Source organism: Atractosteus spatula, chromosome 2 (assembly GCF_055471065.1).
Source record: "Atractosteus spatula isolate fAtrSpa1 chromosome 2, fAtrSpa1.hap1, whole genome shotgun sequence".
Lineage (NCBI taxonomy): Eukaryota > Metazoa > Chordata > Actinopteri > Semionotiformes > Lepisosteidae > Atractosteus > Atractosteus spatula.
The window spans coordinates 48,611,803-48,626,684 of NC_142707.1; the positions used below are offsets into that span (position 1 = coordinate 48,611,803).

The 14,882-nt window shown below is 36.8% G+C and overlaps 1 protein-coding gene across 1 annotated transcript in view; it reads right to left on the reverse strand.

Annotated features, from left to right (window-relative positions):
* The window catches only part of bckdhb (branched chain keto acid dehydrogenase E1 subunit beta), a 117,517-nt gene that overhangs the window by 77,022 nt on the left and 25,613 nt on the right, over positions 1-14,882 (reverse strand). Inside the window, exon 6 of the mRNA XM_088934267.1 lies at positions 10,956-11,064. Within this exon, the coding sequence (XP_088790393.1) occupies positions 10,956-11,064 (109 nt within the window). The remainder of the gene's footprint in view (positions 1-10,955; positions 11,065-14,882) is intronic.

A 14,882-nucleotide genomic window follows, 5' to 3' on the forward strand; every position in this document is an offset into this window, starting at 1 on the left:
AGTATCTCAACAGTTTATAGAAAATGACAATGCAATACTAAACACGAAAAAGAGATTTGACGCTCTATGAACAAATAAGACCCCATGGACAGAACAAAATCTAAAAGGATCAGTCTACACAAATGATCGTGTTTAGTTACAGTGAGCTAGCATGATTAGTGTTGATTGTCTAATAAGATATTAATAAGAAAAGTGCGTATTGAACACTTTTTTGCACATGTAACCAGCACAGTAAATATACCTGAGAACAATAAATTCAGCATACACAAGAACACTGAGTAACAAAAATAATACTGCAGTCTAGTCTTGTTTCCTGGCCTTTTACTAACCATGACAAAGTAAAATGCTGATATGTCTTTGTGCTCTGTGAATCATATTGAGTTCAGTAATCTGGTCTGATCATTTGTTACCTATGTACATTTAGCTCAGCCTCACACCTGAAGAAGGCTCCTCGGCCGAAACGTTGTGTTTTCTTTCTTCTCTTTTCAGCATGGAATAAACCTATTACTTGTTCCTTTGCTTCATACATTTAGTTTCATTTTTATTATGCAAGACCTGAACTGTATGCTCATTTCAATAACTGGATAGGTAAATGTCACTTAAGTGCAAAGCTCCCATTTAGATCACTAAGCAACACTGCTAAAAAGAGAACAACTTTCTATTTACATAACACATAAGTAAGAGCGTGTTCTTTAATTGGCTGAATCACATTTTAAATACCAATAAGTACAGTGTGTGCTTTATTTCCGAGAATGGCTTGGTTAACTTCCACCATTTCCTTTTAAGGAGACAGGGAAAAGTGGTAAACCTCACTTGAGCAGTTAAAGGCAGTCAAAAAGGCATAACTCTAGTGTAGCACAGCTTGCCACCTCATGCAAAAGTATTGCTTGGTCTTGTTTCAAAATTCCCTTTTTAGCTGGTATTTCTATTACTTAAAGTTACCATCTTGTAAATAAGAAATGAAAACATTTTTTTTGTTTGTAACTGATCCATACTTCTCTCTACTAACCTTTACTTCAAACATAAACATAGTACTCTAAAAGAATCATATTCCTCATATCTCTTGTATCTTTCAAATGAAACAGTCAGAATATTTTAGAACTAAGAATTAGTACTTTTCACCATCAAATGAGAACCATACTCTACATTCTTTAGCACTAAGTTGAAAAGTTGCAATCATCTGAACAGTGCCGAAATAGAACTGTCCTTATTGCTATTCGAGCACAAATTGGCTACAAATTTATTTTTTAACAGACCACAGTCTTTTGGACAACACTAAACTTCAAGCTGATGAAATTGCTTTACATGAAACAGAGTCATAGTGATTACACTCACATGTTTATATACACATAACAGCAACGTGACTGATTTAGCATTTTTATAATCATCTGGTGTCAGTTATTTGCATGCCTGTAAGCTGTCTGCGATGTTTGATTTTATTTGTTTTGATTTGAACTGGATCTAGGCCAGAGAATCTGTTACTACATAAAGCAATGGCATTTATCAGAATGATCTACCAAGTTCCATTTTTGTCTTTTAGATAAACTACATGGTTGTTTTTTTCCCCATTTTTACCACTTTATATATGAGTTATGCAGAGCAGACAGGTTATCTAAGGTTTATGCTACTGACATGGAGGAAAATAAAGACCACAGCCCATAACAACTCCACCATATATTTAAAAAACAACAATAAAAATGATTAGATTACCGTATTCATAAAAACTGAATTTATCATTGCATACTGAACAGAAAACAAAGTGATTTCCACTCCAAAGGTGCACAGGGGTATTCAAGTTGTCTAAGAAAACAATTTCATGTGTTTTTAAGACGCAAGAGACATGGGAAATTATTACTCTTAATACATCAAAGCACAAATACTAACCGCGGCAACTATGATAATGCTGTGAAAAAGTAATCAAAATCATGAATGAAAAGAATACTTTGTGACACAGCAAGGTCTGACTTTCAGAAATAGCAACAAGCATAGTTTATTATCTTTCCAGCCACTATTCCGCTTTGAGATTTTTGGCTGATGAAGACATACTGTTATGATAAATAAATGAACATGATTAATAAGCAAATATTATTACTAGAAAAGTGCTGCAACTTCACCACTACCATCAAAAGCAATTAAGAAAACGAAAAATGTCACATCAGGGTGGTGGAGGTTTGCATACAGAGGAAAACGTACATACTGTATGGTATTTAAAAGACAATATACAGCATGGCTTAGGCAAAATATTTTTTTCAATTAGCAACATTAAGACAAACACAGAGAAAATGGGTTATCCTTGTATCCTTCAGGATTCCTGGAGAAGCAGATGTTCAGTACCTTTTAGGTTTTAAACCTAATGGTTTCTGGGGGTTTTCTTGAGTACTATGGGATGTCTTGAGTAAAATGTTTTGTAAGAATGCAAGCTGTATTGCACAAGGGGCATGTTAAAAGTATCAAATATGCCTTGGCTTTAAAATGATCAACGCAATTACTTATTGGCAGTAGCATAGAAAACAGTGATTAACAAATTCTGAGCAACCTATGAGTAAATTATGACTTCCTCTTCACACGAACAAATGATATATATTGAATTAATATTTTTAATGCATACCGTGCGAAGTGTAGTACATAAGCCCATATATCACCACTTCCGAGTCTGGACTATGTGATGAGCAGAATGTAACTGGGATTCGCCAAGCGATATTGCCCACACGGGAGCATTTCCACTTTGAGGTGACAAAGTGAGCAGTGGGATGCCTGTGCATTAAAAAAAATATGATTTTGTTAACTAAAAAAACAGGCAGATGGAAATAACGCGGCGCGTGTTTTTTACTACTGTAAACGTTTGCTTGAGCTGGGCTTGCAGTCTCTGTGTTCGTTATCTTGAGGGAACAAGAGGATGCCATGTAATTACCAGGAGTAAGAACAGGCATTTACTGAACAAGGCAAAAAACATAAAGAGTAAAAACCAAATGATTGAAATGTGAGAAGACACTCCCAGCCCAGTCTCTGGGTCAGAACATGGTTCCCCATAACTTAATCTGTCATAACAGGCCATGCAAAGCAGTCACATAACATTGAACTGCTAAAATCTTACACTTCAGATTTGACCTAAAGAAATACAGTGAATTATTCTAGTTTATAAATGCACATTAGAATCAAGTTAAAATGGTGCTTAGGCATTCTAATCGTATTAAAAAATACCGCATTAAGCAGTGAACAGTCATGCATTGTTAGTGAAAACATTAAACAGAGCTATGTTAGCATTGTGTCAGCAGCAGATATTGCTCTATCTTTATTTCTTTATTTTTTGCAATGCAATAAAACCTGTGGTTCAATAGTTATTTATTTCAATTATTTCTATTTAGCATATACTTTCCAGATATTAAATGTCTGTACATTCCCAATGATATTAAACAAATTAGACTATTTTTCTATCAATACACAGCAATTCAAATCATTATCAATGTCATTAAAGGAACATTGCCATTGACACCCCTTTTTCACTACAAATTTACGAGTGTTTTTTACTTGTGACTGTAAAAAAAACTTTAAAAAGTAATACAATTAGATTTTCTCATCTACCAATGGCAAGAAAAAACATTTTAATCTACAGTACAGGCCACCACTATTTATTTAATGTACTAACTCTCATGTGGAAATTATTGTTTGTGGTTAAATGATATGTTATTAATTTAGCTTGAACACATCAATTTCTTTGCTTTTTCAATTTGCTCAATACCCAAATCAAGTAGGTAAATTTGACATTTAGACTTCAAAATTATTGAGCATTTCCTACAGCTATGGCTGTTTCTTCAAACTGCACTTGGGAATCTACTCATGTTCTCTAGAAATCTAATATGTTTACATACTTAAGCATTGTTATTTTGTCAGTTTGGAGTTGTGAAAGTGTGGAGAATTGCGAAAATTCTATATATAAACTCCTATTTGAAAGTGACATGATTGCAAGCTCAGATGGCAGCAAACTTTGCATGACACTTAATCATTTTAAAAGGAACAGTGTCTAAAAGAAGAGATTAAAATTGTGAATAAACACCTCTTTTTCCATCTAATCTGTCTTTAATAAACTCTAAACAATTTCCCTTATCCTTTCACTCATAGATGCTTGGAACTTTTTCAAAGATTGTTTTGGCAACGTTTTCATCAAGTTCCAATTCTGAAGTTCGGAGTCACAAATCGCAATAGCTTTTGGCTTAGTCCCAAGCTGTCAACTTTAATAAAACAAAAGAATCTAGCTTAGCAAAACACTAGGGCCCCTAGGAATCACACTGATTAATCAGTCAAAAATATATGCACACAATCCATTACAAACTCCAACATTTACAACCATCAGTTGTGTATCCCATAAGCATTCCCCCAAAAAATTGGTCACATAAATTTATAGAGAACATATTACTACTATCTCTTCTACTAGTTTTAGTTACTTTGAAATAATGCTCTACCAGGTAAAAGAAACAATTGGTTCATTAATTCAATAAACATATCATTTGTAACTTTCTTAAATGACATGCTTCACCAATGCTTCAATATCAGGAAAAGGTTTAGACCAGGTGGTAACCTCCCTCAGATGGCAGAAAGTTGCACAGCTCAGTGCGATGTGGCACGGAGCCGAAGTGTTAACAGAGGTCTGAGGTTTGTGGTAGTTGCTTGTCATGGGATGAAAAGAATGATCACAACTACACAGTAACTAAACCGTAAACATGAATATTTCTGATAGTGCAATATTCTGAAAGTGCACTGTTCACAAAAATGATAGCTCAGAATAATTCAAAGTAAATAAAATGAATCTTTGTGCGTGAAACGTTGCTGTTTGCTACTTTCTGTGTGCATCAAGCCATCGTGTTCTTTTTGCCATTGGCGCACTGCTCATTACTTTACACTCTTTTTTTTATTTAGAAAATTAAGTGACTTCCACTTCCCTAATTATTCTTTACAAATGGTGATTCTCATCATCTTTTGCAAGAGATGAAGGGGCACAGTATTTGTCTGTCACTCAATGATTCAGTTGTGAGGAACCAGTTTTTTTTGCGTTTTTTTTCTGCGTCAAATATTAACGTAGCTCTTGAGTCCCAAACTCTTATGCATGAGATTTTCCATCAAAAACTGCGATCGCATGCTATTTGGACTAATGGCAGCCATAGTGAACCAGTACGCTCACCACACACCAGCTCTCAGTGGGGAGGAGATCAGAGTGATGAAGCCAGTTCATACATGGGAATTATTAGGAGGCCATCGTTGGTAAAGGCCATTGGGGAATTTGGGCAGGACACAGGCGTAACACCCCTACTCTTTTCGAGAAACACCTTGGGATTTTTAATGACCACAGAGAGTCAGGATCTCTGTTTTAAACCTCATCTGAAGGATGGCACTTTTTCACAATATAGTGTTCCCGCCACTATACTGGGGTATTAGGACCCACAAAAAACACAGGGTGAGCGCCCCCTGCTGGCCCCACTAACACCTCTTCCAGCAGCAACCTCAGTTTTTCCCAGGAGTCTACCATCCAGGTACTGACCAGGCTCACACCTGCTGAGCTTCAGCTGGTTGTCACTTGCGCAGTACAGGATGATATAGCTGCTGGCTGTACATAACACAATAACATATAGCTACTGGAGTAAAAGACCCAAAATTGATATTTTATCACGATAGACTAGGTAAAGCTACAGTATCTGATAACCTAAAAGATCAGATTCACATACCATGACACATTAACACCAAATTAGAATTTGACTGGCAATAACGCAACAAAACATATATTTTAATTATTTATTTAATTACCTCTCACCAGTAAAACACGAAAATAATTTTATGAGATGGACATAAACAATTAAAAACTCAACACCAAAAAGAAGAATGATTTTTATTTGACATTAAGAAATGATTATTTCTGAGAAAAAAATAGTTAATGTAAAACAACCCAGTTATACTTAATGTTTGGAAACCTCATAAACTGATGTCCTCTTTCAAAAAAGTACTCAATAACACAAAAACAAACTCATATCCAATAGTCAACAGCATTCTGAAGCCTTTATGTAAAGTTTTTCTAGGCTTCAAAAATAAGTGTTTGAATCTATGCTTTTATAATTCTGGTGTACAAATAAATCAATTTCCTGTGCTCCCAAATTCAGTGGAACTGTTATATTCAGCAAATGAAACACATGTGTTGTGTCATCAGTTGCTATAGTGCCAGTCAAAAGTGAAGTATAAAAGCAGACATGATACAGATTTTTCCCAAATTAGCCTTTTCCTCCTTCTCTGACTGTCACCTATAAACACTACAACCATTATGTTTTAATACTGTATCTCATTGTGTCATCACATTCCTGTGATCATCTGCAAGACAGGATACAAGCTACTTCACATTAGGGTTTATATACATTTAGGCGTTTGGCTCAACATTACATTTGAGTTAAATATGGTCTGCTTCCAAATAGTACATAGAGAAATGGAAGCTGAATACTGCAGATTCAAGTTCTAAAATGTAGGCAGTGCTCCTGTTGGCCATCTGACCCTTCTACACAACTCAATAACCAAGGCAGCAGCACGTAGAGCTTTCTCTCACAGTCTCAATTGACCTGGGCTCCACTTCGCTCACTGCTGCTGCACCATTAGAATATGTATACACTGCTGCTTCCGCAACATAACTGTCTCAACATTGTTAGTAGTCATTCACAAGACACACTGTCTTGTAACACATTTACAATGTTGTGAAAAAGATGGAATACGTTTAAATTCTTAAAATACTGGGCACAGAGGTTCCAGATTGACCTAGGCTTTAGGACATTAGTAAGTACTAAAATGGTCTTCTGGTCTACAGGAACTAGCTGGCCTGCCAGTGCTGGTCACTGGAGGCAGATATGCCCAATGATCTGACATACTTCGAAGAAAACGGCACGTTACAGAAAGGCAGAGAAAAAACAGTATCAAAGGGAAATGTTAAAAAGTAAAAACTAACTGCAATTAGAAAATTGCCAATTTTGTTGCTTTTTATTTTTACTGTATTTTAACTAGTGTTAATATCCAATTTAGAGTTAAGACAGGAGTAATACATCTGCATACCACAATTTTACATAAGTCAGAAGCACCTCTTTTTTGGCCATTACCATTCATTAACATTTATTACCATGAATTACCATTCTCATATTGCAGAGATTCTTCCTTATTTTTCTTTACTGTGTGAGTGAGCAAAGACTGAACTGCAGGTTTATCAGGGTTTATTGCCCTTTAATGGTTAACAGGTGGGACACACACAAACACAACACAAACTAGAATGCTACAGGACCATAAAAGAGGCAACACACACTAGCTGAGTATTTAACCAGTGTAAGAGACAGCAAAGAAAAAACAGACCCTGACAAAGGACTGGCTCAGTGACCACAGCCTGGACATAAACACACAGAGCTAGACCTGACTGCCCAGTGAGGACAGGCTGTGCTTCTACTGCCAGCAGGGAGAAGCAGAGAGAGATGCCACACTGTGAGAAATACTCTGGAATTAGACAAACATTCGTCCCTAAAATAGCAAATCTAAGCCCAGAATTCCCACAATTGCCAGTCAAAACAGCTTCCAATCTTACTGGGGGAGGAAACTCAAAAGAACTGCAGCTCAATATATGATCTCCTAACACAGCCTGAGGAACAGTGAGCCTGTCTCTCAATAACATTATATGTTGTATGTGATGTATGTAACTGGCCAATAATGTGTTAGTACTGTAAATGTTGTGGTAATTGTATCTTGTCTGGCAACTCTAATTCATTGGTCATGCCAATAAAGCTCATTGAATTTGAATAATCATGCAGGTGAGTGGAGATCTAGAGAAAGAATGTAGCAGCAGCAAGCAGTCCATGAGGTAGAAAAAGAGAAGAAACATCGCCCATTAATACAGCGGGAGAGAAATGAAACAATGTACCAAATATAATACACACTTAGAACATACAGTACAGTAAATTAGAACGATTTACACTTTGGTTTATACTTTACATCCCATCGCCCTACCACAGTGATGTTCAGTAATTTAAAACAAAACAAAACACTCAGTAACTAATAAAAAGACTTGGGACACTTCCCTGACATTACTGCACAACAGGGTACTCGCCACATAATTGTAATAATAAATGAAAAATCTTAAAATAATCTGCAGAATTCACATGCACGAAAAGAAAAGCCAGTCAGAAGTGTTAAATGGACATTACTCTCACTCCGCAATAGTGACCACTTGCTCTTTATGCATTTAATGTAAACTTTTATTACAAGACCCATGGGAGGTTTTACATCAATCGAGTCATACAGAACCCTTGGAGAAGACAAGCCTTAAATTACACTATCTTTTTTTGGGTCTGAAAGATAAACGGGCAATTTACCGTGATCCTCTAGATGTGCAAATGCATATAAACTTAACTTCCGACCGCCTTCCACCTTACAGCTCTCAGTGCGGGATCAGACACTGTCTCGTAAACACCGCTGCCCTTAATAAGCATTTGACATGACATGAAAAAGGGACGTCACAGGTGAAGAAGCAGGAAAAAAGTGTTGACTTCAGAACTCAAGGTGGTAAATTTAGACAGGTTTGGTAAGGGTGAAGGCTCATCCTCCGTGGGTCATGGACGTAATCAGTTGACCATGCATACTTTGCAAAGAAACGCAGCAGAAGCTAGTGATGCAGCAACATTGTTCCTTCCTCAGGATACTGCCATGCTAAAGATGGAGTGAGACGGTGAACTGAGGACCAAACATAGAAAATGGCTCCAACTGGAGGGGGCAGCGATTCACAGAAAAGGTAAGAGCCCTTAAGACCACCTAAACTGGGATAGCATCTGTGAATAACAGTGTAGCCAAGGAACTCAGTTTCATAATTTCTAACAGAGTCCTAGAGAATTTCAAAAGGGCTGAACAAGGTTTAACTGTTTGCTGAAGCTCCACCTAAAGACCACCAAGCAGCAACGAGGCTTATACCTAAGAATAATTTATTTAACTCAGGTGAGACTGGTTTATTTAGCAAACTGGTGCTCCAGGGTTCAAGGCTGCAAAAGACCAACTGAGCCAGTGCTTCTTCACAGAGGCCAGAACACACAAGGGGTCAAGTGAAAAGATAAAAAGCAGTTACCAGTGTTCTGGAGGTCTCGCCTCTGTATGGGGGTCATGTCTGTACTTTTTGCAGACTGGTCTTCATCGTTGTTTAGTACATGAAGTGGAACACTACATGGCATTAAGGTCCTACTGATGCTACATAAGGCTCCGGTTGAACGTTTCCAAGGTATTCATCCAAATCCATTGTCCCAGCACCTTGATCAAGGAGTCATTGCAGGTTTTAAAGTTTATAAGACTTGCAAAACTATTTGTGCATCCCACATGCTATAGACAGTGATGCAAGTCTCACTATGAACCAGTTCTAGAAGCATAACACCACACCCAGAATGTATTACAAATATACAGTATAAAAGGTCTCTGGAAGAAATAGAGCCTTCTACCATTCATGTATGTTTGCAAAACATCTGGCAAAAGACCATGGATGACTTTTTTGGCTTCTACGGAAAGCAACATGAGGAAGAAATCACAGTGCTGAGTTGTTGTTAGAAGGACAGTTTTTGAATACCTTCAGGCAATGGAGATAACAGAAATACTCAATTCCACAACACCAAGCCCAATGATAAAGAGCTGTCTGGAAGAGCTGATTAAGTCAAACACCAGTGACAAGGACAAAGACTTGGAAAATGGGGCTCTGAAACAGCAGCTGACAGGGGAAAGGCTCGATCAGAATTCTGAATTGGCCAAGAAACTCTAAGCCATTATCCTGAGGAGATGTTAAGGACCAGACTACTTGGTCATTAAAGATCTCATGGTACTGCTCAAAAGATCAGATGTAAAAACCCCATGTCTTAGCTAAATTCCATTTCCTGTGTGAATAATAAACCTTACTTAAATTTTCCTCTTAATTCAACTGGTGAAATTAATTTCTCACCTTCAACTTGATCTGCTATGTAGTGGAGTTTCTAGCATATAATGGCTGTCATGTCACCCAGATGGATGCTGCACGTTTACATTTTCTTTGCAATTTTGATTTCTTCTTGATCTAACTGCTGAAACGTAGACGAGCCATGCGGAGATCACCATCGGTAGCCTCCTTCCTTTACTAAAACTGATATCCTGATAAAAGAGAACTCCAGGCTACCCGAGGGGTTAAGTGTACATGAGCACCTTCACAGCATTAATCCCCCATCTGTTGCTTGTCATCTTTAAATCTTCACCAACAAAAAACATGTTACCACTGAAAATGGGATTAACTGACAATCAGCTGTGCCAAACATAAAACACCATACTAGGAAACCACATTCCAGTAACCAAAAAAAGACAATCCAAAGAGAAATTACTTCTATGACATCCAAAACGTACAAGTGCCCAAAATCGAAGCAAGCCAAATGTAACAATATTTATTATATTACTAACATGTTGTGATTTTCCAGAAAGAAAACATGCTGTGACAGTAAATAAAATCACATGGAATATCTTAACTGTATACAGTAGGCCCTGTTACACATTACTCTGGAGTCTTCATCTCGACTTATATATAATAAACACTTATTTATTAGGAAAAGAATAACAACAACAAATTACTGCTGAAGTGTTTTAAAGTTTAACAATGATTTGAAAGAGAAAATCTGGGTTATTCCCTTATCGGACAAGAAAACATAAAAGCAAATATTAAACTTTAAGCACAGTGATCATAAAGAATGTTATTATGAGCACATTCCACAAGATAAGTTAAAATAATTTCAGAGAAAATTGTAAAGCAGCCAATAAAATCACACTTAATGGGCAGAACAAAGAGTTACTTTGCATTCCTTACGATATGGAGTCCTCCTAGATGAGTGGGACTGAAGTTTATTGAAAATGGTTTTGAAGGGTCTGAGAGTTGCCACAGTGATCGGTAACTTGCTCACCTGCAGCTCTGTAGAGGATCTTCGGCTCAAAGAATATGCAGGGGTTGTTGTCTGCTATGCACGACAGCAGAAGGCCCTTGGCTTGAACAGGACTTCTGGGTATAACAATCTGAGAGGGAAAACAAAAAAACAAACACTGCCAACTTGCATCATTGTGTCACACTATAGTTAGCAAAATCTTTCTAAATATTTTAGGTGCATAAAAGGATAGTTTCAAAATAATTTATTTTCAGTGAGCTGCAAATTCGGTAACACTATAATTAGTCATTGTTCATGGCTCATTAGGAATTTGGGAAGTCCAAAAAACAAGGACACATTGTTACTTAAAGTTCATTTAATCCCATTGATAAGTATTTATAATAACTAAAAAAAACCAATTTGATAACTGCAACAAACTCACAAATGTATTATTGTCATGTTATTGTAGCTCAGCCAACAATACTCTCTTTGGCACTTATGGCAGGTTAGTAAGGCAACCACAGCTCAACTGTCCTATTGTCATCCCTGGAGAAAGCAGCTGTTACAGCAGCATGACGACGTGCGTTGTGGATGAATACACTGGAAAGGGAGCTAGTGAGGATCTGATCAATGCATCGCTGTGTAGTGAGCCTTCCGTGAATAACTAATAATGGAGATCTGTTAAAAAAAAACTACACACTTCTGTCCAGAAGATCACACTGATGGACCTCTCTATCGATATGGCTCTTCCACATAGCAATGAGCACATTATTCTGCACATCCGTGACACACTTGCAGATGTCCATCAGGGCAATGAACACAAAATTACTCCTCGGTAAAGAGGACTTGGCTCTACTGCTGATTAATCCAATTGAGGTTTCTCCATAAGAAAGTCACACATCTTCTATGTACATCCTTTCTTTTTGGATTTTCCAATACAGTACTTGCCTATTTCTTGATTTTTGATTTTAAATAGAATGGCTTTTCACTTTTCGTGTCAACGTTTCGACTTCAAATTATTATTCGGCTCCACCTCCTGTTATACTAGCCTGTTATAGCCCTCATACACACGGGTGAAAGACTGCCAGCTCTCCTCTAGTACCTCCACTTTCAGAGCCTCCTCTGCTCAATTTGGGAATTCAAGTTTTGAATAAAAATATTTTACTTTAAATTAAGTGTATACATCATGCATAATTTAACAAAATGGAACATTACTGGAAGGAAATAATATTTTTACAAGGTACTGTATAAAAATCCCCTGCAGTTTGTAGGACTGAGTAGAACCCTCATTTCACCAAATTAATTTTAGTGCAGACAATTAAAAAGCATCATACTGTATGAAGGTAAAAATGTGCACTCAAAATATAAGATAAGTGGCACGTCAAAAAGAACCCAAGAAAATCATTTACGTTTTGACTTCCTCTACTGGACATCTGTGGGAATCGATTAAATAGGCCAAAAATACTATGGAAAAAATTGTATAACTTAAATCAACACTGACATAAATACACAATACAAAAAGAAGAGCAGTCCTGAAGGAGAGTTCCCTTGACACTCCCTGGTCCCAGAGGAATCTCATACCGAGACCGGCTTGAAGATCTTAACCTCTGCAGCCCTGAGAGAAGGATATCATGAGGGCTTTATATTCACAGCCACACAACTGACACAGTTCACCAATGGAAAACCCAATTGCTTCAGTATTGATAAAAACATTATTCCAGCAATTAGAGCAGGATTCAAAATAGGGGGCACTTCTTTACACTGAGTCTTGATGTACCGAAAAACTTTTCCATTATTTATCATCATTTTTTTAAGTTTATGGCTTTTATAAAATACATTATTCTATACAATGTACATAAAATCTTCAAAAAATCAAATATTTCATCAGTACATACATTACACTGTATTTCTAAAACAGGAGAGAACTAGATAAAAATCAATCATTATTCGTAATTATGGAAATTAGCGCTATAACAGAACGGTATATTAAATATTTTTAAGAAGAGAATTAATAATCTAAAGAAAATCTTTACTCTGTTTGATGATAGATATATTCCCAATTTGGACCACAACTCAAAAGGGGAACCACTTCTTTAGACAAAGATTCACTGTGCCTGGAACAAACTAGCACGACAGGCTGTTGAAGCAGACTCTTTGGGACGCTTCAAGAAAAGGTCAGATGAGATCATTGGCTACAAACAACTAAACAGTCTGGAAGGGTCATTCCGTCCTTGTTTGCAACCTTTATCGTGATCTCATAAACGTTATGGTTTTAGCAAAGTAAAGCTTCTAAAGCAGTTGTTCTAAAATCAACTTATCTGCTATCAAAAGGAACATACAGTACACTGGTTAGTGAAATCAGCGCAACAAAGCAGACTGAAGCAATCCATATTTAATTGCAGCTAAGCGTTACAGTAGATTAACCAGGAAACATACCACCACCTCTTCCACAAAAGTTTTATATGATTAATTATCACCTATGTGGAATGTAGCAAATTTGTTAAGTCTCCATATTTTATTAACTACTATTCAATGGATTACCAAAGTCATCCCAGAAAGAGAATTTAAAGTACAATACCAACAGTTTAATCAACAGGGAAAGAAACAGCAGTTATTCTTAGCAGATGGCAAGAATAACTAAAGAAAGGGACAGGGAGAGTTCTGTTGGAAAGCTATAATGTGGATAGCTGGGAAAGCTCTATAACGTGGCCATCCATCATGACTGAAAATTGAAATCTACCCGATCTTCATTTTTCACTTCATCTATACAGTATGTAATGGTTCTTTAACCTTCAGGTTTTTTTAATCAATTTCTCATAGAAGGAACATTATTTATTAGCATGGCATTTAAAATTATTAATACACCATGGTTAGTGTGCCGGAGAGATTTCATTGATTGGGCACAGTTATTAACTCTGCTTATTAAAGTTTGGTGTCTAAAGAAACAAACCTGCAAGAGTCAAACTATATTCCATCCAGCAGGAGTCTCTGTGATGTACTTCACATACTTTATTCACCTCATCTTAGAAACAAATTACCAGCGATTCACAGTTATATACAAGAGAGAGGTTCTAGTTCGTGAGTGTATAGTGGGCCCATATTGATTTCTGCTGTGTACTTCCTGCCTCTGTGGTGTATTTTGGCACTCTCACTGCTTTCACACATGTGGTTGAAATGACTTTATTCCAGCTGCCAGATATTAAGAATCCATGGCGCAAAAGCACAAAGGGAAACTTCAAAACTGCGACCAGCAGCTTCAGAATGGCAAGCTGCCGAAATTATTTATGACAGGGAGCAACGTGGAAGACCTTGTGGCGCCTGTAATTACAAACGTCTAATGTAAACAATCACATTTTAGACGTGCTTGTTTTAAACACTTTTCCAGAGTTAAAAGTAGAGTAAATTAGAACTTGATGACATGATAAAGTACTTTCTGCTGCAGAGAGTATATTAACGTCTCTACAAGATATTGCAAGCCTTCAATTTAATATATGTTACAGTGTGTTTCTGAAACAGAGGTACAGTCGTGCTTGAAAGTTTTTGAACCCATTACATAATAGGAGATTTTTTTTAACCATAAAATGCATATTCAATCAGAATTTGTCACTTCCTAATTTAAATAAAATATAATTATTCATCAATTTGAGTGTTTTGAAAGAAAATGTCCATGCAGCAAAATAATACACGCAGTATACAGAAATTGTGCAGGTGCAAAAATAAGTGAACCCTTAGTTCTACGACTTACATCAAGTTAAAGCAGGATCAGGTGGGTCAATGACAGAGTGTTAACCAATTAACCGAGATAACCAATGAAACTGAAGATCTGAAATGATGTGTTAGGGAGGAGCAAACAGAAATAATTGCAAGAAAGCAGGTCAGTTACCCATCCTACGAGTCTAGCATCATGCCTCAAACTAAGGAAACAGCAGCAGAACCGAGGAAAAAAGTAGTGGATGCTCATCAATCTGG